Source organism: Hyperolius riggenbachi, chromosome 12, assembly GCF_040937935.1.
Source record: "Hyperolius riggenbachi isolate aHypRig1 chromosome 12, aHypRig1.pri, whole genome shotgun sequence".
Taxonomy (NCBI): Eukaryota; Metazoa; Chordata; class Amphibia; order Anura; family Hyperoliidae; genus Hyperolius; species Hyperolius riggenbachi.
The window spans coordinates 107,067,410-107,088,252 of NC_090657.1; the positions used below are offsets into that span (position 1 = coordinate 107,067,410).

At 42.5% G+C, this 20,843-nt stretch overlaps 1 protein-coding gene across 1 annotated transcript in view; it reads right to left on the minus strand.

Moving 5' to 3' along the window:
• Window positions 1–261: 261 nt before the first annotated feature.
• TBKBP1 (TBK1 binding protein 1) overlaps window positions 262–20,843 on the minus strand; it is a 166,007-nt gene continuing 145,425 nt past the window's right edge. Inside the window, exons 7-9 of the mRNA XM_068264146.1 lie at window positions 8,947–9,056; window positions 7,446–8,074; window positions 262–517 (exon numbers count right to left, since the gene is read on the minus strand). Coding sequence (XP_068120247.1) covers window positions 389–517; window positions 7,446–8,074; window positions 8,947–9,056 — 868 coding nt within the window. The 3' untranslated portion in view covers window positions 262–388. The remainder of the gene's footprint in view (window positions 518–7,445; window positions 8,075–8,946; window positions 9,057–20,843) is intronic.

Below are 20,843 nucleotides of genomic sequence, written 5' to 3' on the forward strand. Positions count from 1 at the left end.
CATTATAAAGTGCAATGTGTTCATTTCCATGTGCATAAGTATACTCACCCTTCCTTTAACAGTGTACTTTAAAGGTGTCTAGACACTCAGGATTGTTGTACTGTGCAGCCTGTTAACTGCAAGCACTGAACTCCAAATCCTGCTTGTTGTCCGTGAATCTCACAGTACAATGCAATGTGTTCACATTCATCATATATCATAACACTGTACTTCATAGATCAGTATACAGATACTCAGTATACAATATAAAGTAGTCATCGGTAGTGTATAGGTCATAAGGGTTGGTTATTATGGATGACCTTTCAGTGTGTTTTTGGCTGCTTTGGGACCCCAGTGCTAAACGTCCTTGTATCACACAGCACCCCGGAACTGAGATTTTTGGATGCTGTCAAATCTTGCTGTTCTCTAAATGGGAGTCAATATGTTTTATTAGAACATCATCCGGATATCCAACAGGAAAGGCCAGTTGACAGAGAGGACAACTCCTTACCTCCGAGTCCACATTCTCCATCAGTAACTGCAACCACAACAGAAAAAGCAAATTAATATGCAATACGCTGTCCTCATATAGACCTTCCTTATGTCAGCAAGAGAATCTAGATTTAAATTGGACCTGAACTCTTGCACATGACAGATCGAAACATAGATAAATGCTCCCTGTATGTATTTAGAGAGTTTAGCCTGCCTAATCCCCGCTTACCTGACTAATCACCACTGTAATTTGATCGCTCAGCTTTGTCAGCTGGCTGTCTTAGCAGAGCAGCTAATTTGTAAACACAGGATGTGAACCCTATGGGCTTGATGCACAAAGCCGTGATAACTGTTATCACGGCTGCAAAAATGTGCTTTGCGGGCGATAACGCAAATTTTTGCGTGTTAACGTTCGCACGATAACGTTAACGCGCGAAAAATTTGTGTTATCGCGCGAACTTTTGCGTGCAATAACCGTTTCACGAGAAATTTAGCGCGAAGCACTTTTCACAGCGTGATAACTGTTATCACTGCTTTGTGAATCAAGGCCAATGTCTGTTTCCATGAAAGCAGGAAATAGACACACTGCATATTTATTGCAGGATGTGTATGGGATGTAACAAAGAAATGTCCAGGTCCGCTTTGACAAGTGCTAAAGAACATTTGTCAACATTTTTTATAACTTGTCAACATTTTTCAAGTTATCTAACTGTGATACAGTGGGATGCGAAAGTTTGGGCAACCTTGTTAATCGACACGATTTTCCTGTTTAAATTGTTGGTTGTTACGATAAAAAAATGTCAGTTAAATATTTCATATAGGAGACACACACAGTAATATTTGAGAAGTGAAATGAAGTTAATTGGATTTACAGAAAGTGTGCAATAATTGTTAAATAAAATTAGGCAGGTGCATACATTTTATTGATTCCAAAACCTTTTGAACTAATTATTGGAACTCAAATTGGCTTGGTAAGCTCAGTGACCCCCTGACCTACATACACAGGTGAATCCAATTATGAGAAAGTGTATTTAAGGGGGTCAATTGTAAGTTTCCCTCCTCTTTTAATTTTCTCTGAAGAGTAGCAACATGGGGGTCTCAAAACAACTCTCAAATGACCTGAAGATAAAGACTGTTCACCATCATGGTTTAGAGCACGTGTCAAACTCCAGGCCTGGCCAGATCCATGCCAGTGTTTAGGATGGACTGAGAAAGAAAGGAATGTGTTCTACCTGATGGACCACACCTTTCCTGATTCAGACCCATCAATTCATTTGAGCTGTATCAAAAATGTGTGAGGATCTCGGCCCTCGTAGGACCGGTTTGACATACCTGGTTTAGAGGAAGGATACAGAAAGCTGTCTCAGAGATTTCAGCTGTCTGTTTCCACAGTTAGGAACATATTGAGGAAATGGAAGACCACAGACTCAGTTCAAGTTAAGGCTCGAAGTGGCAGACCAAGAAAAATCTCGGATAAACAGAAGTGGCGAATCATGAGAACAGTCAGAGTCAACACACAGACCAGCACCAAAGACCTACTGTAACATCCGCAGGAATGGCGGCTGCGGGCACGCAGGGTGTCTCCACAGCCGCCTTGCCTTCCTGCTCAGGGACTTCACCCGTGCCTCTGGCGTCTTGTACGTTGAGGACGGGTTTGTCTATTGCACATAGGGTTGCCGTATCGCGCGGGCGCGCGCGGAGACAGGACCTTTATGCGGGGAGGAGGTGCGTCAGCTGACCAGCCGGTCGGCTGACGTCAAAGGAAACTCACGGCTCTCCGGATTGGCTGATTGTTGTGGGCGCGGCTGTGGGGTCTCCTCTGCTTCATAAGCCTTCACTGTTCACTCGCAACTTGTCTGCTGTGGCGAATACTTATGTGCTAGCGCTCAGACCTTAGATAGTATCCAGTGTGCTTTGATCTTGGAGGAAACCAGGGATTTCACACAAGACTAGGATTATTGTATTACTGTATATTGATATTCTGTGTATGACTCTGGCTACCCTCTGACTTTGATCTTGCTTATCGTTTCTGTACTTCTGCCCATCTGACTCTGTTGCTGAACCCTGCCTGATATTTTACTATTTTCTTGCCTGCCGATTCTGTACTGTACCTGCCCGCCTGTTACTGATCTTAGTCTGTCTGACCTTTCTACTCACCAGTGAGCCCTTGTCACTGGTGAGGTGCTTTTGAATAGTACCCACCAGCTCCTCTGGTGAGGTTTAGCCAAACTATTCAGTTACTGTGCTCTAAGAGTACCCACCAGCTCCTCTGGTGAGGTTTAGCCAAACTATTCAGTTATGGTGTTCTAATAGTACCCACCAGCTCCTCTGGTGAGGTTTAGTCAAACTATTCAGTTACTGTGTACCAATAGTGCCCACCAGCTCCTCTGGTGAGGCCTAGCTAACTATTTTGTTATTGTTGCACAAAGCACTACACACCTTGTATTCTGCCAGCTATACTTGTATTATTGGTGATACTGCAGATCACCACATAATCAGGTATAGCGTCTGTATTATTGGTGATTCTGCAGATCACACATAATCAGACGTCTGTGTTACTACACCAATCGTTACACCTACAACATCATCTTGCTGCAGATGGAGTCACTGTGCATTGTTCAACCATTCGGCGCTGTATGCAAGAGTGATGCAAAGGAAGCCTTTTCTCCTCCCACAGCACAAACAGAGCCAATTGAGGTATGCTAAAGCACGTTTGGACAAGCCAGCTTTATTTTGGAATAAGGTGCTCTGGACTGATGAAACTATAATTGAGTTATTTGGGCATAAAAAGAGGCGTTATGCATGGAGGAAAAACAACACAGCATTCCAAGAAAAACACCTGCTACCTACAGTAAAATATGGTGGTGGTGCCATCATGCTGTGGGGCTGTGTGGCCAGTGCAGGGACTGAGAATCTTGTTAAAGTTGAGCGACGCATGGATTCCACTCAGTATCAGCAGATTCTGGAGACCAATGTCCAGGAATCAGTGACAAAGCTGAAGCTGTGCCAGGCCTTGATCTTTCAACAAGACAACGACCCTAAACACTGCTCAAAATCCACTAAGACATTCATGCAGAGGAACAAGTATAACGTTCTGGAATGGCCATCTCAGTCTCCAGACCTGAATGCATTTGAAAATCTGTGGTGTGAATTAGAGAGCGTTGTCCATGCTCAGAAGCTATCAAACCTGAATGAACTAGAGACGTTTTGTAAAGAGGAATGGTCCAAAATACCTTAAAGCAGAATCCAGACTCTCACTGGAACCTACAGGCTGTAATTTCTGCAAAAGTAGGATCTACTTAAAGGGATACTGTAGGGGGGTCGGGGGAAAATGAGCTGAACTTACCCGGGGCTTCTAATGGTCCCCCGCAGACATCCTGTGCCCGCGCAGCTGCTCACCGATGCTCCGGCCCCGCCTCCGGTTCACTTCTGGAATTTCTGACTTTAAAGTCAGAAAACCACTGCGCCTGCGTTGCCGTGTCCTCGATCCTGCTGATGTCATCAAGAGCGCACAGCGCAGGCCCAGTATGGTCTGTGTCTGCGCAGTACACTCCTGGTGACATCAGCAGGAGCGAGGACACAGCAACGCAGGCGCAGTGGTTTTCTGACTTTAAAGTCAGAAATTCCAGAAGTGAACCTGGAGGCGGGGCCGGAGCATTGGGGAGTGGCTGCGCCAACACAGGATGTCTGGGGGGGACCATTAGAAGCCCCGGGTAAGTTCAGCTCATTTTCCCCCGACCCCCCTACAGTATCCCTTTAATATTGATTTCAATATTGTTAAAAAAATGTATTTCATTTCTTTTTTTATTTATGCACCTATTTATGCATTTATTTATTTATTTATTTATGCACCTCCCTAATTTTGTTTAAACAATTCTTGCACACTTTCTGTAAATCCAATAAACTTCATTTTACTTCTCAAATAGCACTGTGTGTGTCTCCTATATGAAATATTTAACTGACATTTTTTATCATAACAACTAATGATGTATATAGGAAAATCATGACGATTAACAAGGTTGCCCAAACTTTCGCATCCCAGTGTAATTCCAGCAGATTCCATTTATCGTAAATGGCCACTTTATGCTAGGTAATGTTACCTGGGAATTCCCACCTGATTCCTTGAAGAGGAACCATGAGGCTCCTTGCTGCTGAAGAAAGAAGATTACAGATAAAGGATTCTGGATAATTAGATATTATATTATGACAATGGACCCTATTAAACTTTATTCCACTTACCTTTGAACTGCTGATTTAGCTATTGGCCTGCCAGTGTTCCAGGCTGATTTATTGTGAGTGAGGTTGTGTTCCCATTTGAGCGGAGAATGCACATTTTTTGTCTGTTCTCCACTCATCGGTAAACTGACAGTGAGCGGCTATCCTACTAAAATTTATAAATGGGAAAGTTCGTATGTTTGGATGTTTGTTACTCGATCACGCAAAAATGGCTGAATGGAATTGAATGAAATTTGGCACACACATAGTACATTAACTGGAATAACATATAGGATAGTTTTTATTCCCATAACCAAAAAGTGGGCGGAGACAAATACAAATTTCACTGGGATAATGTAAACTGCAGCAATTCTTACAACGTTAAGGGTAGGGTTCTCAAACTTTGCCCAGTTGGTCACTGGGTGACTGGAATTAGTATTTAGAAAAGTGGGTGGAGCCTATAAAAGCCAATCAAAATTCACCTATTGATTTTCAAGGGGAATATTTACATTGCTGCGATTCTTGCACTGCTAATGGCACAAGCCTGAAACCTGTTACAGTTGATCATTGGGTGACTGGGGTTCAAATTCAGAAAGGGGGGGGGGGGGGAGTCACAAACAGCCAATCAGATTTATTTAATTTCAATGCAAATTATTAATGCCAAAGACCGCAAAGCTCACAAACTTGGTAATTGATTAATTGTGTGTTAGGGTTAGAAAAAGTGGGCGCTGCCAACACCAGCCAGATACATAACCGGGCAACACCGGGTCATCAGTGGGCGGAGACAAAATACAAATTTCACTGGGAAAATGTAAACTGCAGCCATTCCTATAATGTTAATGTTAAGGTTCTGAAACTTTGCACAGCTGGTCACTGGGTGACTGTGATTAATATTCAGAAAACTGTGTGAAGCCTATAAAAGCCAATCAAAATTCACCTATTGATTTTCAAGGGGGATATGTAACTGCTGCCATTCTTGCACTGTTAATGGCACAAGCCTCAAACTTGGTACAGTTGGTCATTGGGTGACTGGGGTTTAATTTGAGAAAAGGGGTCGAGCCACAAAAAGCGAATCTGATTTGTTTTGTTTTAATGCAAATTATTGATGCCAAAGACCCCAAAGCTCACAAACTTGGTCATTGAGTAATTGATTAATTGTGTGTTTGGGTTAGGAAAAGTGGGTGCAGCCAACACCAGCCAAATACATAACCGGACAACGCTGGGTCATCAGTGGACGGAGACAATTAAAATTTTCGCTGAGAAAATGTAAACTGCAGCCATTCTTACACTGTTAATGGTAGTGTTCTCAAACTTTGCACAATTGGTCACTGAGTGACTGGGATTAATTATCAGAAAAAGTGGGTGGAGCCTACAAAAGCCGATCAAAATTCACCTATTGATATTAAAGGGGAATATTTCTTTGCTGCCATTCTTGCACTGTTAATGGCACAAGCCTCAAACCAAGTACAGTTTGTCATTGGGTGACTGGGGTTTAAATTCAGAAAAGGGGGTGGAGCCACAAAAAAACAATCAGATTTGTTTCATTTCAATGCAAATTATTGATGCCAAAGAGCGCAAAGCTCACAATCTTGTTTATTGAGTAATTGTGTGTTAGGGTTATAAAAAGTGGGCCCAGTCAACACCAGCCAAATACATACTTGGGCAATGCCGGGACATCAGTGGGGGGGAGACAAATACAAATTTCAATGGGAAAATGTAAACTGCAGCCATTCTTACACTTTTAATGATAGGGTTCTCAAACGTTGCACAGTTGGTCACTGGGTGACTGGAATTAATATTCAGAAAAGTGGGTGGAGCCTACAAAAGCCAATCTATATTCACCTATTGATTTTCAAGGGGAATATTTAGTAATTGTGTGTTAGGGTTAGAAAAAGTGGGCGGATCCAACATCAGCCAAAGATATAACCGGGCAACCAGCTAGTTATTTTATAAATAGGAGTCGTTCACACTTATCACTCTGCAACGGATCCGTGGGCCCCTTTGCCATAAGCGGACCGCACTTCTAAGAAGTACACAATGACCTCAATTCACTAAGATCATGCTGGAGATAATAAGGCAAGAGAAAACTTACCTCCACACAGTAAGAGAGTTATCTTATCTCTTCATTCCTTAAGTTACCTCCTCTGTAGTCAATTTACCTCCTCTGTAGTTATTTTCACACGCAGTTAATAAACAGCCTGTCTTTAACTGTGGAGTTATTTTAAGGATTGAAGAGGTAACTTAAAGACAGAAGAGTTAACTTTAGGTTTGCCTGAGGTAAAATGTTTCCTGAATACGACATGCCTCATCACCATGGTGACCACTCTAGAAACGTTATTAAAGACAGGAGATAAGATTAGTGAATTGAGCCCAATAATCCCGGGCAGGTTGGATGTGTTCCACCATATAGCCTATGGGGGAGAACATCCGCCCTGGGCTACAGCCTGACCATTGGAATGAACATTACACGGTCTGCTCCCACTGATCCAGCACAAGTGGGAACCGAGCTTTCCAGCAACACAGCCACAAATTCATAGGCCACAAACTTATCATGAGGCCCCCTGCAGATCAATACCATCTAGCCTCCTGCACATAATAGACAGTTATCTCTTCCCTGCCAGGGCTGAGTTATTCACTAGTAAAATATCGGTAATGTAAATGCAAAGCTACAGCACAACATAAGCACATGTGATCAAATTTCCCCAGCTCGTGTGCTCGTATTTGCATGTTTCCTTGAAGTTTTCTCCTCCCACACTTACATTGATGGAAGGCCAGGACTGTGCATGTTCCGCACGGGAGTAAGACGCTGACATTCTTCTGCTTGCTGCATCAGGAATGGGGAAGCCAGCACAAAAGGAAGCACAGCGTACCGCTCCAAGCTCTGGACTAGGTGGGGATGGAGGGCTCCACTCATCCTCATCAGATGACTGCTGATGTGGTTCCTGGAAGCAGGGTAGTGCAGGTGGGCTTCCTGCATAACCCTCATTGTAGGATCGCTGCTTGGGTAAAGTGGCTGTCCCTGCTGGCATCCAAAGGGAGCGTGGGGCTCGTGGATACAAAGCAGGCTCACTGATTTCAGAATAGCTCCGCCGTGCCTGGAAAGATGCTTTAGCCTGATGAACTGGAGGTTTAGGATATGAGACTTCACTGCCCACAGGGGATGGACATGGTGAGGGCACAGGTGATCGACGTAAAGGGGAGGAGGGTGGCACTGGGGACCGCCGTTGATGGACTGGAGATTGTGGCACAGGGGATCTCCTTTGTAGGATGGGAGATGGGCATTGAGGGACAGGGGAGCGGCGCTGTGATGATGGGGAATGGCGGATGGCAGAAGGAGAATGCCGTAGCTGGTTGGGAGAGTGGCGATGTGGAGGAGAATGCCTCTGTCCTGAAAACAGAGAAAGACAGTATTAGTAGTGTGAGCACCTGCATAACCACTCACTCAATCCTATGATATCAAGGTTTCCCAAAAAACAACCAAAGTTAAGTTATCTGGTCAAATAAAAATGTTTGTTCACCAAATGAAGATAGAAGATAAGATGCTTCATGTATGTAGTGTGAAACCACCATGCATGTATGAAGTCCAACCAACCTACTGTAGAAGTGAGCCCCCCCCCCCCCCCCCTCCCCAAAAAAAAGAAGCTATCTTATTGATTTATGTTTATTACAATTTAATAGAAAGAATTTACCTTAAACTAGATGTGTCATTTTATGTAAAAACAGCACTTTAAAATGACGTTAGTTTGTATTAGTATACATACTATATACCATACATATTTATTGGACAGTGTATTCAGAAACAAACAGAAGTCTGATGTCGTTTAGAGATAGATGGTTGGTAGGAAACAGCATTGAAAGCCCATATGAAATTGCAAAGCTGATGATTACAAGTATTCGACGCTACCAGCGCTCAAATTAATTTGTAGACAAATCAAACATTTGCAACATAATTGGGTCACATGTAATGGTTTTAGTATGACACTAAACTGAGATATGTTCGTCATTTAAGTATGGTTCTATATCCCTCAGAGCCCCCATTATGCTGTCCCTCCCTGACCACACACACATTTTATACTGTAATAAGATTTTTCCATTTTGTGTGAGGACATGGTGTACCAACGCAAGAACTGTTTAAAATTAATCTTAATACTATATATGGTAAAAAGTCTATGCTCACAAACAATGAACTCTTGGTTATCATATGTATGTTTACTTTTCACACCATTTTTTGTTATTTCCTATTTTGGTTGAGATTATTACCTGCTTGCTCCTCTAGTAGCGACCTCAGAATGCGGCCTTGTAAAGCAGCCAAGTCTCGTAGACGGTAAAGTTCCTCTGTCAGTTCAGTGTATGCCAGGGCCAGATTCACCCTAAGAAAAAGAAAATAAACTCTATTAATAAATGTGACGATAGATGGACTCAATGTCACAAATTTCCTCCGTTCATAAATTTGTAAATGGCAGTTCCCCATTTATTTGTACATAATACAGTAAGTCTTACCATCTGTATGAAAATAGAACTGTCTGTGGTGGCCAGCATACTATATAGCAGGTAGCGTCTGCAGTCAAAGGTCATTCATCAATATGAGAGCTTAAAGAGACCCAGTAACAAAAAAAGTGCCCCTGGGGGGTACTTACCTCAGGAAGGGGGAAGCCTCTGGATCCTATGGAGGTTTCCCCCATACTCCTCTGTCCCACGGTAGTCTCGATGGGACCCTCTGAAGACTTGAGCCTGCACAGTAGTGTGGACCCAACTGGGATCGGCTATTTCTGCCTGATCCTGAGCTGAGAGCCACTACTGTGCCTGCACTGGAGTCGGGAAGGAAAATATTTACATGCTCGCTGTTCGGAGGGGCACAGCAAGACGGTGGAGGGCGGGGGAAGCCTCTATAGAATCCCGAGGCTTCCCCCTCTCGAGGTAAGCACCCCTAGGGCACTTTTTTGTTACAAGTTTTCTTTAAGGTGCATACACACTTGTAACTTAAGTCACTCAAAAATATAATTTGGGATTGGGCTTTCAGCTAAGGAAGTCTGTGGTGCAAAAATGGTTGGTGAAGGTCATCCTGACCCAAAACTTGCAAGTGATATATTTTACATATATTTACTGATAAAATTAGCTATGCCTTTAGGTTTACTCAGAAAATTTCCCTTAGGGAAACCTATTATTGGCAAATTTTGCATTTCTTTATGTCAAAATGTCCTTCAACCCTAGTAGTTATTTAATGGAGTTTGAAACAATGTATTATCTCTTTTCCTTCACAAGAGTTGTTACGCGCCCCCTACTGGCCAGACTACTTAGTGCCTCCAAAGCAGGGGCCAGACCATCCAATCTCATGAATGCAATCGATGTGCCACAGGAGCTGAAATTTGGAAAACAGACAGGCTAGAAGGGAACGCATGAAAACACCAACAGCGCACAATTTTAAAGGTAAACTGCCACCACCTTTCAATTATAGAGGGAAAGGTCCTCCTGACTATTCTAAGCTTGTGGAAAGAAACGGTTAACATAATGTCTTTTTACTGAAACAATACAGTTTTCTGGGTAGCGTTTCTCCAGAGAGGCAAGGTTCTTTCTGCGGTACTCAAACACAGGTAACAGCCGTAAAACGACTTTTTGCCATTTTATTAAAAATATGCAATAACATTATTATTTATTTATTGTATTTATAAAGGGCCATTACGCAGCGCTGGACATTTGTTAAGGTTACAGACAATATTTAGGGGTGACATACAGCAATAAGACAATACAGGAATACATGAAAACCAGATCACGCAGCACAGTATGAGTACAAGGTAATGCTTAGTCAGCCACTGGATGGGAGCATGGAGATTAGGCAAGTCAAGTTCACTCAGATCCATAGGATGGGTGTTTGGTAATGGAACAGCATGAACAGGTAGGAGATATAAAGGAGGATGACCCTGTCTGAAGGCTTACAATCTAGAGGGAGAGATAGGGATATGAAAGGTAGGGGACCAGAGTTCATCTGCAGGTTTAGAGCACAAGTGTGTGTGTGTGTGGAGGGGATGGGGAGAGGTAGGCCAGAGTGAAAAGGTGAGTTTTGTGGGCCTTCTTAAAGATGTTGAAGGAGGGGGAAACCCTATTGGGGAGAGGTAGAGAGTTCCATAGTGTTGGAGCAGCTCTTGAGAAGTCCTGGAGGCCTGCATGGGATTCGGTGATGCGGGGGGCAGTCAGGCGAAGTTCAATGGAGGAGCGGAGTGAGCGGCTAGGTGTGTACCTCTGGGTAAGATTGGAAATGTAGGTTGGCAGGTTTTGTGGACAGATTTGTAGGCCAGACACAGTATCTTGAATCTGATTCAGGACTGGATAGAATGCCAGTGGATGGATTAACAGAGGGGAGCCGCCATGGTGGAGCGATGGGAGGAGTGGGTAATTCTGGCTGCCGCATTCATAACGGACTGCAACGGGGCAATTCGGGTCATAGGGAGAGCAAACAGAAGGGAGTTGCAGCAGTCAAGGCGGGAAATTATGAGGGCATGGATGAGGAGTTTGGTGGTGACAAAGGTCAGGAAAGAGCAGATCTTGCAGATGTTACGGAGGTGGAAGTTGTAGGACTTTGTGAGGTTTTGGATGTGGGGGGTGAAGGAGAGTGGAGTCCACTCAATATTATCAATATTAATATTAACAATATTACAGAAATTGTTTTATGAATAACAGATACAAAACGGTAGCGACAGTATTGACATAGAAAGAGAAAATGAAGAAAATAATACTTAAGAGATTGGGGATGTCTGAATCCTTTGTTTTGTGGAAGTCCAAGAAAAGTTCTTAAAAGTCTCAATGACAGTTCTGTTTAAGAGTCCCAGCTTAAGCATGCTATCTCCATGGGCTCCTTTTAGATGTTTGTTTGATGGAAATTAAAAGGTTAAAGATGGCCACCAGGCCTACTCTTTTTGAGGAATCTGACTGGAAACAGGAATGGGAGTCCTGCCTCTGCTTCAGACTAACTCTCCCACTGCATGCTGGCAGTTTAGGAGGGAAAATATTGAACATAAATGTATTCCATTTTTTGGGAATCGCTTTTATAGTGCTTTTTCACCTACCTTTTTAATTGCAAAGTACTGAAAAGTGATTTTAAACAGAAGATGAAAAATGATCTCCTAGGAGAAAACTCAGGAGAAAAGGTGAATTGCATATGGACCATTGTCTCTTATAATAAGTCTTATGTCCCTGGCCTGAAGAAAAACCCCAAGTGTCCTATTCCTACACAATACAATCTCAGATTGGATTGTAATTAAAAATCTGTGTACAATCCCGATTGCGATACTCACTGTTCTGCCGCGACAAGAGTACTACCGTATTTCGGTTCATTACAGTATGCTAGTCAATTCTCATGGAGACGTAAAGTTGCCTCCCAACTCATTATTAAACAATGGGAATCCTGCTAGAGAGCTGTAGCTGGTGTCTATGAATCCAATATGCTTGCAGACACTCCATTTAAATTACTATTTCACTAGAATTATACTCTGGTTAGACTGCACAAATTCTACCCTACTGTTTCCCCGCAATGCTATAGAGAGAGGTTGTGGTAATTTCAGTTCTCCAGTCCATACATTTTGGGAATGTCCTGTTGCCACTCAGTTCTAGGATAACTGGCAAGTCCTGTTTGAGGCCATCTTTCATGTCCCGATTTAATTGACTGCCACCCAGGCTTTTTTATACCTTCCTAGTGACCATGCATAGCTACTAGGCATGAGCTCCATAGGGTTCTGCCATTCGGATTCCAAATTCTGGGTTAAATCTGCAGGCCACAGAAGAGGAGCATAGCCTCAAGCTTTCTACCAATAAGCCCTTGTCAGTTATCTTGGCGATGGGGAACCGGAGGATGCTATGAGATGCCTCTATAGGATCAAGAGACTTACTTCTTCTTAGGTATTTCTTTTTGTACCCAAAGTTTGACTCTTGAACACTTGTGCAGAGAGTGCCTTTTGTTCTGCCCACAGTTTAGTGTGGGCATTACACAACACACAGTGGGCTTGATTCACAAAAGAGTGCTAACTGATAGCATGGCCGTTTTCGCACGAATTTTCGCACAAAACGATAACGTTCTCGCGCGCAAACGAATTTGAGCATGAAACTGATATTGTTTGATATTGTTTGAGAGCGGAAATTTGCATTTGCGTGCAAAAAAATTATCGTTTCGCGTGAAAATTCGCGATCGCGCGAAACGCGAAAATTCGCGCGAAAATAGCCGTGCTATCAGTTAGCACTCTTTTGTGAATCAAGCCCATAGTGTGAACTTACAGTGTCTGTTTTACGTACAATGTGCAAATCACAAAAACAAAAAAGAGTAAATGATTAGTTGTCATAAGCAATACAAATAATTCTTTCAGGCAACTTCAGTCTACAGCACCAGTGTGTTGTGCGCTACTAAACATCAAATGGTGTAGGGTTGGCATATTTGCTGGAAAAAAAGCTTCCTGCAAACTCCAGAATAACACAAAATGAATTTCACGAAGCTTTTGTGGCATTTTAATGTAGGTTTCATTTTCCCATCTCTAGGCTATGCACAAAAAACAGCATCACACAACCACTAACCTAAAGCATCTCCATGAAGACAACCTGTCATCCCACTGTAAAGGCAACACTTGTGTCTTTAAATTAAAATAACTTTTATCCCCATACCATATGGTTCTGCTGTAAGAAAAACAGTATTTAACAAAGTTACAGAGGGCTAAAGGGGGTCAATGAGATGCTGGTTTGTCCGGCTTGCATGCAATACAAGTTTAATGCAGTTTGGAATTGGGCCAATAAAATCTTCTTCCTGTTGATTAGGATTGCACAAATTTCCAAACTGCATACATTTTGTATTAAACTTGTATGCAAGCTGGAAAAAATAGATCTCAAAGACTAGTTCTAGTGAGGGCTTCTGCTGGGACATCCTTTGTGTAAAGACCAGTGTGGTCTGATGTGTCCTCCTGTTATAGCTATAATGAAGTAGCTCTCCACTTGGATTATGCCATCTACAGTGTGTCCAGGAGATGTGGCCTAGTAGTTAGCAACCTTACCTAGCAAGAGCTAGAGTCCTCAGGTTTAAATACTGCTCTGCACACCATCTGCATGGAAATTGTACATTCTCTAGATGTTTTACTGGGTTTTTACCTTTATCTTCAATATTACTAGTATTAATTAACTGCCCGCGACCCCCAAATTAGCTCTAGACTGCATCAAGAACATTCGATTGCCAGGGATCGTTGAGCCAAGCTTATGCTGTCAAAATTTAATAGGATTTGGCAAACAATTGACATTTCCATGATACTGATCACTCTCCTGCCTAACATCTTACATTACCAGATATTCAATCAAATCTCAGCAGAAGTGTAGCTGAATATCAATCAGGAAACGGGACACCTCTAGCTTTGTACTAGAACGAGAAATACAAACTTGTTTGATCAATATTTAGATCAAAGCTCATTCCAGTGGGCCTTTGTTTTTAAAAGATTTTTGTAAGATTCCATGCTTCATCCAATCAATTTTCTGGTCTATCAAAATGCATGGCAGGCTTTAGTGATGTGAAGTGTGTTTCAACGTATTCTAAAGAAATGTCGGCATTACATAAATGTCTAATAATAATAAAGAGGAAAAGTACATGAAGTCTATAGGAAATCCACCCACACAGACCATTATTTCAGTTTTAAATTCCATCACCCACTGGAACTCAAGCTGAGTGCTATTAGAACTTTGCACTGCCAAGCTGAGATGGTAACTACCAGCACAGAGATGAAGAAAAGGGAATACAAGCACCCCAGAGAAGCTTTAAGCACTGCTGACTAACGCAAGGTCAAAAGAAAAACACCAGGCCAAGAATCCGGCAGGAGAAACACAACTCAAGTGGCAACTTAAAGAGAACTTGAACTGAAAATAAAAAGTCAAAATAACCATACACAGGTCATACTTACCTCCTGTGTAGTCCACTCCTCAATCTCTTTCTCCTCTCCTGCGTCCCATTTGTCCACTGTGATCAATGGAATTCTATGTCCTCCATTTTAAAAATGGCCATTACCCCACAACAGCTTCCTGGTCAGTACGCTGTTAAACTGTAATATCACCCACTTGAGCCATAAGGAAACATGGACATTACCTTGCACATTCAGTTTTAACTGACAGCTGCTGATATATAACTGACAGCAACTGGTATACTTCAGTTCTGACAAAATATTGTCAGAACTGGAAGGGATCTCTGTAAGAAGAAAATGGTGAGATTCTGAGAGGAACGGACTGTGAAATTAGTATGTAATATTCATTTGCAGCTACGTCCTGTGTTTACTTTAAATAACTTTACTCACTTCAGGTTCCCTTTAAGGTGTGCGTCATTCATTATATTTGGGAGTGTCTTATACGGCAGAAAATACGTTATGTAACTGAGAGAGCGTAGGTCTTTAATTTTGTTTAACTACATGGATTCTGTAGATGGATTTTTTCTTTCTTAAGAGTGTTATGTTTCATCCATAGTGATGCACAGCTTTTTGTGGCACTATATTTGTGTGCAGTTTATAATCCGGAGCGTCTTATAGTCCAAAAAATACAGTAAATATTTCATAAATTCCACTGACCAGCATAATCAGAAGCAATAGAAGGAGTAGTGCAGCCTATATCTGAAAGTGCTGCCATTTCCTCCTGTTGTACAAAAATGTAAGTCCACTTGTGGCTAGCTGCATTCATGTGTATCAGTTTGCATTCAATTTATTTAGATTAGGGATTCATGCATAGTTTGCATCTGATTTGCATTCAAGGTGTGTATAAGTCCCTGGGGGCGCTGCACACCTCTGTTGGTTTAATTTCATTTGCAGCATGACTAGGAGCGCTGCCTATTGCTTGCTGTAACTGAGAGAGTATAGGTTCATAAATGTTTTCACTACATGGATTCTTTTTCTTTTTTGAGAGTGTTATGTTTTAACCATAGTGATGAACAGCTTTTTGTGGCAGTATATTTTTTTGTGCAGTCTATAGTCCAAAAAATACAGTATATGTATCATAAATTCCACTGTCCGGTGTATTCAGAAGCAACACAAGGAGTAGTGAGGGTCAGAGACCATGGCATAGAACTCACGATCAGGAGTTTTTTAGTTTTAATGAGGCCATGTCATTTCTTACTAGTATATTTGTTTTCAGGCTGGCCACAATGAAAGCTGTATGGGTGATTTCCTGTGACCGGAAATAAACATTTAAGATTTCTGTAAATAGATATATAAAAAAAGTACAGTTACCAGTTAGCAAGGGCTGGAGTTGAATCTTTGACAGAAAGATAAAGGCAAAAATGGGCTATTTAACCCACCAGAATAAATATAAATATCCACATTGTGTGGGGTTTGCATTTAAACTGAGACCATTAAAATGTCTTCAACGGTAAATGTCAGTAGTCGCAAGCTGTAAAATTTTACTATAGAACATTGACAAGCCTAGAGGATACATCCTGTGCTGCTCCGACATGACATTTATTTATATCTGACATCTGATCTGTGGTTTTTATACAGATTCTGGACTACCCAATATCTGCCATAGATATGTGACAATCAGATAGCAAGAGTGTGCTTTTAATATACTGTACACCGTTTTGGCTGTGGACAAGCATCCCTTAAGGCCTGTACACACTGTAGATGCGTGATTCCTTGGGTGACATTTCAGGGCAAAAGCTGACAGATGCATCCATAGCTTGCAGGCTAGAAACCATGTTCTGTTCCTATGCCCGGAGCGGAGCAGCGTGGGAGTGATGTCACGCGAGAGCCAGGTAAGTGGGGAGAACAAGGTTCTCAGCTCTCAAACTCTACACTATACAAAAGCTAGAAATACACTCAGGGAATAAAAACCCACCTGCTTTGAATTCAAAATAAAAAAAACCACCAGGTGTTGGAGCATAAAAGTGATGTAATAGGCTTCTCCCCAGACATTTCATGCTCCTCCAGAGACCTGATAAGCTTAATCCAGAGGAGAACTGCTGATGAGTGAAGGAGGGAGACGTGGAGACATCCAGACACAAGAAATGATTTCCCTTATTATGGTTGTGTGACATCAACTGTGATACTGGACAGTGGCGCATACAGAATCGGAGATGGATTGGAAAAATTTGGACATACATAATGAAAAGGAAATCTACGGCAACATCGAGTAGTATCATTAATTTAAAATGGTAAGCGTGCAATGATGTTCCGACCAATAACTTTGCTAAAGAGTGCTAATTGGTGCAAAAGGAATCAATTTTATTTAGAAAATATTTGAATAAACATTCGGATGTAAATGTAGCAAACAACTCCCCTCCCACACAAATTTAAAACCCTAAAACATCAAAGGAGCGGAGGCTGTGCAGCAGTGTAAGCGGCGTTTCGCAGAAAGCCAATGCCCTCCCTGTCCACCGGAGTCCAGATGTTTCACACATGCTGCAGTAAGGGTGTGACGTCAGAGCCTCCTTAGCTCCGCCCATCCAGTAGTATCATGTAACGGATTTCACAGATCAATGGATTACCATACAATGGAATTAAAATGGACCAGTGTGTAACATAATTAAATGGATCAACAAATTAGAGAACCCGGATGCAAACAAATTAAAGGATGGGAAGCAGGGGACAAGATGACACTAACATAATTAAATGGATCAACAAATTAGAGAACTGGATGCAAACAAATTAAAGGATGGGAAGCAGGGGACAAGATGACACTTGAATGAACAGTTCAATGGTGTGCTGGATGGTAAGATAAATGGATGTATATGAATCCTTTCCACTTCACAGTCGGACTTGGCCCAACAGTAGAGCGTTCTCCACAGCTCCTGATGTCGGACCACGTCCAACAAGAAGCATTCAGGCTGTCACTGGCCATGTCTTCATCAAATCTAGTTCAACATGGCAACAGGCCCCACTGATCAAAGTGTTGAGCTACATCATACACTTCGATCTCCTCTGGCACCCGGTTCTTCTACATAATATATTTATTTTACGGGCGAGTTTGGCCTGCAGCTTCTGATACTTTGATTAATTCCACGGTGAGCAGCATGGTGGCGTAGTGGTTAGCGCTCTCGCCTTGCAGCGCTGCGTTCCCGGTTCAAATCCCAGACAGGTCAACATCTGCAAGGAGTTTGTATGGTTTCCCCATGTCTGTGTGGGTTTCCTCTGGGCACTCCTGTTTCCTCCCACATCCCAAAAACATACAGATGAGTTAATTGGATTCCACCTAAATTGGACCTAGACTATGATACATGCACTACATGATAGATGCACTACACGATATAGACATAGGACTATGATAGGGGCTAGATTGTGAGTCCCTCTGAGGGACACTTAGTGACAAGATAATATATACTATGTACAGCGCTGCATAATATGTTGGCGCTATATAAATACTTAAATAAATAAAATAAACTCCAGCACCATGCCCCACCTCACGATTATGTATTATGGCGCACATTGCAGCCTGGAGCTAGAGCATGTGCGCAGACTCCACCCCAGCGCTGATTGACTAGTGCTCGGAGGAGGTGATCCCACCGGCTCCCTCAGGGCAGAGCCCACAGGGATCATCCACATCCCCCATACACAGCGGATGCAAAAGGAAGGGGGGGTGGATGATCATTTAGAAGTAGTAGAAAGAGTTAAAGAGCACATCTTGGTCTACTGCTAAGCTAAGTATATGGAATACCGATGAGCAGGAGGGAAGACACTGTGTATTTTATTGCACAGGTGTGCCGCGGCAGTATGACACTGTAGTAGAATGGCAGAGAACAGAAATATAGCTATAGGTTTTTTTATTTTTTTTATTTAAGTGACAATAGGGTTTTGTGAAATAGTCAATGCAAATATGAAGAGGAAAAAGCACTTGCACAAAATGCAGCAGGGGTGGATACTGCCACACTGGGCTTACCTGCAGCGTGCTCCAATGGTAGTCCACAATTTCAATCAGAAGAGAAAGAGGAGATGGGCACAGCTGCTAAAATACCTTTTATTGTGGCTGGGTTGACACAACAAAAGCTTACAGCAGTGGGGGGAAGGACAAGTCTGACAGCTGCTTCGCAGGGACTAACCCTGCTTCATCAGAGACTCTGATGAAGCAGGGTTAGTCCCTGTGAAACAGCTGTCAGACTTGTCCTTCCCCCCCACTGCTGTAAGCTTTTTTGTGTCAACCCAGCCACAATAAAGGGTATTTTAGCAGCTGTGCCCATCTCCTTCCTCTCTTCTGATTGGGGTTTTGTGAAATACCTGTATACGTCAATTTATACACAGTGGGGGGAAAAGTCAGTCCAAAAACTTAACATTGTTGGACATACTGGATGACCACTATTATTTCCAGTGCTGCAGAAACCCCACTACAACCACCATACATATTAATGGATGCCTTTTACAAAGCCATATTCACAAGTTAATCATTATTAGTTAGTATTTATAAAGCGCCGACATCTTCATAGTACTTTATACAGAGTATATATAGTCTTGTAACTTAACTGTCCCTCATGGGGCTCACACTCTAATCTCTAACATGGCCGGGAGCGTTCAGCGCAGGCGTAGTGGGCGGGAACATGGCTGCTGCATCTGCAGAAGTGGCCGACCTGGCTGGATTAGCAGCCGCTATGGAGGAGACCCTGATTGACTGCTTTCGAGTGGAGCTGATGTGAGGGACACAGAGGCTTCTAGGGGCTGGAGAAAGCCACAGGTAAGTAAATCTGATTTTTTTTTAATTTTGCCTCATGTATCCTTTAAAGGAAACTGGAGATAAACAAATGGTAGATTTATATTTTCCTGAGGCTTCCTCCGGCCCCCTGTAGACCGTCTGCTTGATCGATATTCTCCCCCAATGTGGACCGGTAAATTCACCAGTTATGCTCTGCTGCGCATGAGTGGTCCCAGCCGTGCCTGTTGGCTGTTCCCTTGGTATAGAGCATTCTGTGCATGGGTAATTTGCTAAGATTGTAACTAAGCTAAGAACATGGCCGGTAGCGCGATCGTGGGACACCCACAGCCAGAGCAGCACATGTGCAGAGGAGCGTGACTGGAGAATTTACTGGGATAAAAAGAGGCAGTCCGAAAAGCTATACTGTTGCAATATAACAGACCAGGGAGTCGACCAGTCCACACCCAGATCCCTTCAAGGTGTAAGAATCAACAGCAATAGAGAAAAAGTGACTGGGTCTCCACCTGGATAAATGCAATTAGAGCACTATTTTATTATACCATAGTGATAAAATAACACTATCAATATGGTATAATCAAGGAGTTTTGAATCAGGGTGATACCAAAACACTCTACTGCTTCTACTATGGTATAATAAAATAGTGCTATAATTGCATTTATCCAGGTGGGGAATTTACTGGGCCACATTGCAGGAGAACAGAGCAGCCTAGGAGGACAGCAATCAAGCATACAGTCTACAGGGGACTGGAGGTAGCCCCAGGTGAGTATTAATCTATAACATTTGTTTATCTCAGGTTTCTTTCACAGTAAACCTGAGAACAGGAATAAGAAATATTTTATACTTACCCGGGGCTTCCTCCAGCCCCACGAGCACCGCTGCATCCCTGGCCCAGCCCCGGTAATTGGCTGAGCCGTGTCAGTCAGGGTCTTATGCGCATGCGCAGATGGCATGCACAGAAGAGCTTGACTGACGCGACTTAGCCAGTTACCGGGTCTGATTGTGGCCGAACAGAGCCACTCGGGAGGACGGTGAAGGACACAGCGGTGCTCATGGGGCTGAAGGAAGCCTGGGTAAGTATAAAATCTTTCTCATTCCTGCTCTCAGGTACACTTTAAGGACTTTCTTCATGTACACAACTGAAAGGCTGTTTTAATTCAATAAAAACAAATCAATTTTTTTTTAGGAACCAGACAACTGCCTGTATCAACAGCAGTGATATGTAGAACTTTTATCTCTTATTATTTTCTATGAGAATTCTGGCTATTTAAGGCCACTTTACCCTCTTTTACTTATCTCTGTTTTATACAGCACACTAGACAAGAAAAAGATTGTATCTTTAGCACAATTTATATCTCTTGGTTTGCCATTTATAATGGAGGTATGGCAGGATGTATGCAGTGTATAAAACAGAATACATTTTGGCATTTCCAGGCTCAGATGTGTATTACTGAAGGTACAATGGTTAATTTGCATGTATTCAGCAGTGATGCACTGGGAGAAATCTCAAGCTCACTTCAACCTGAATT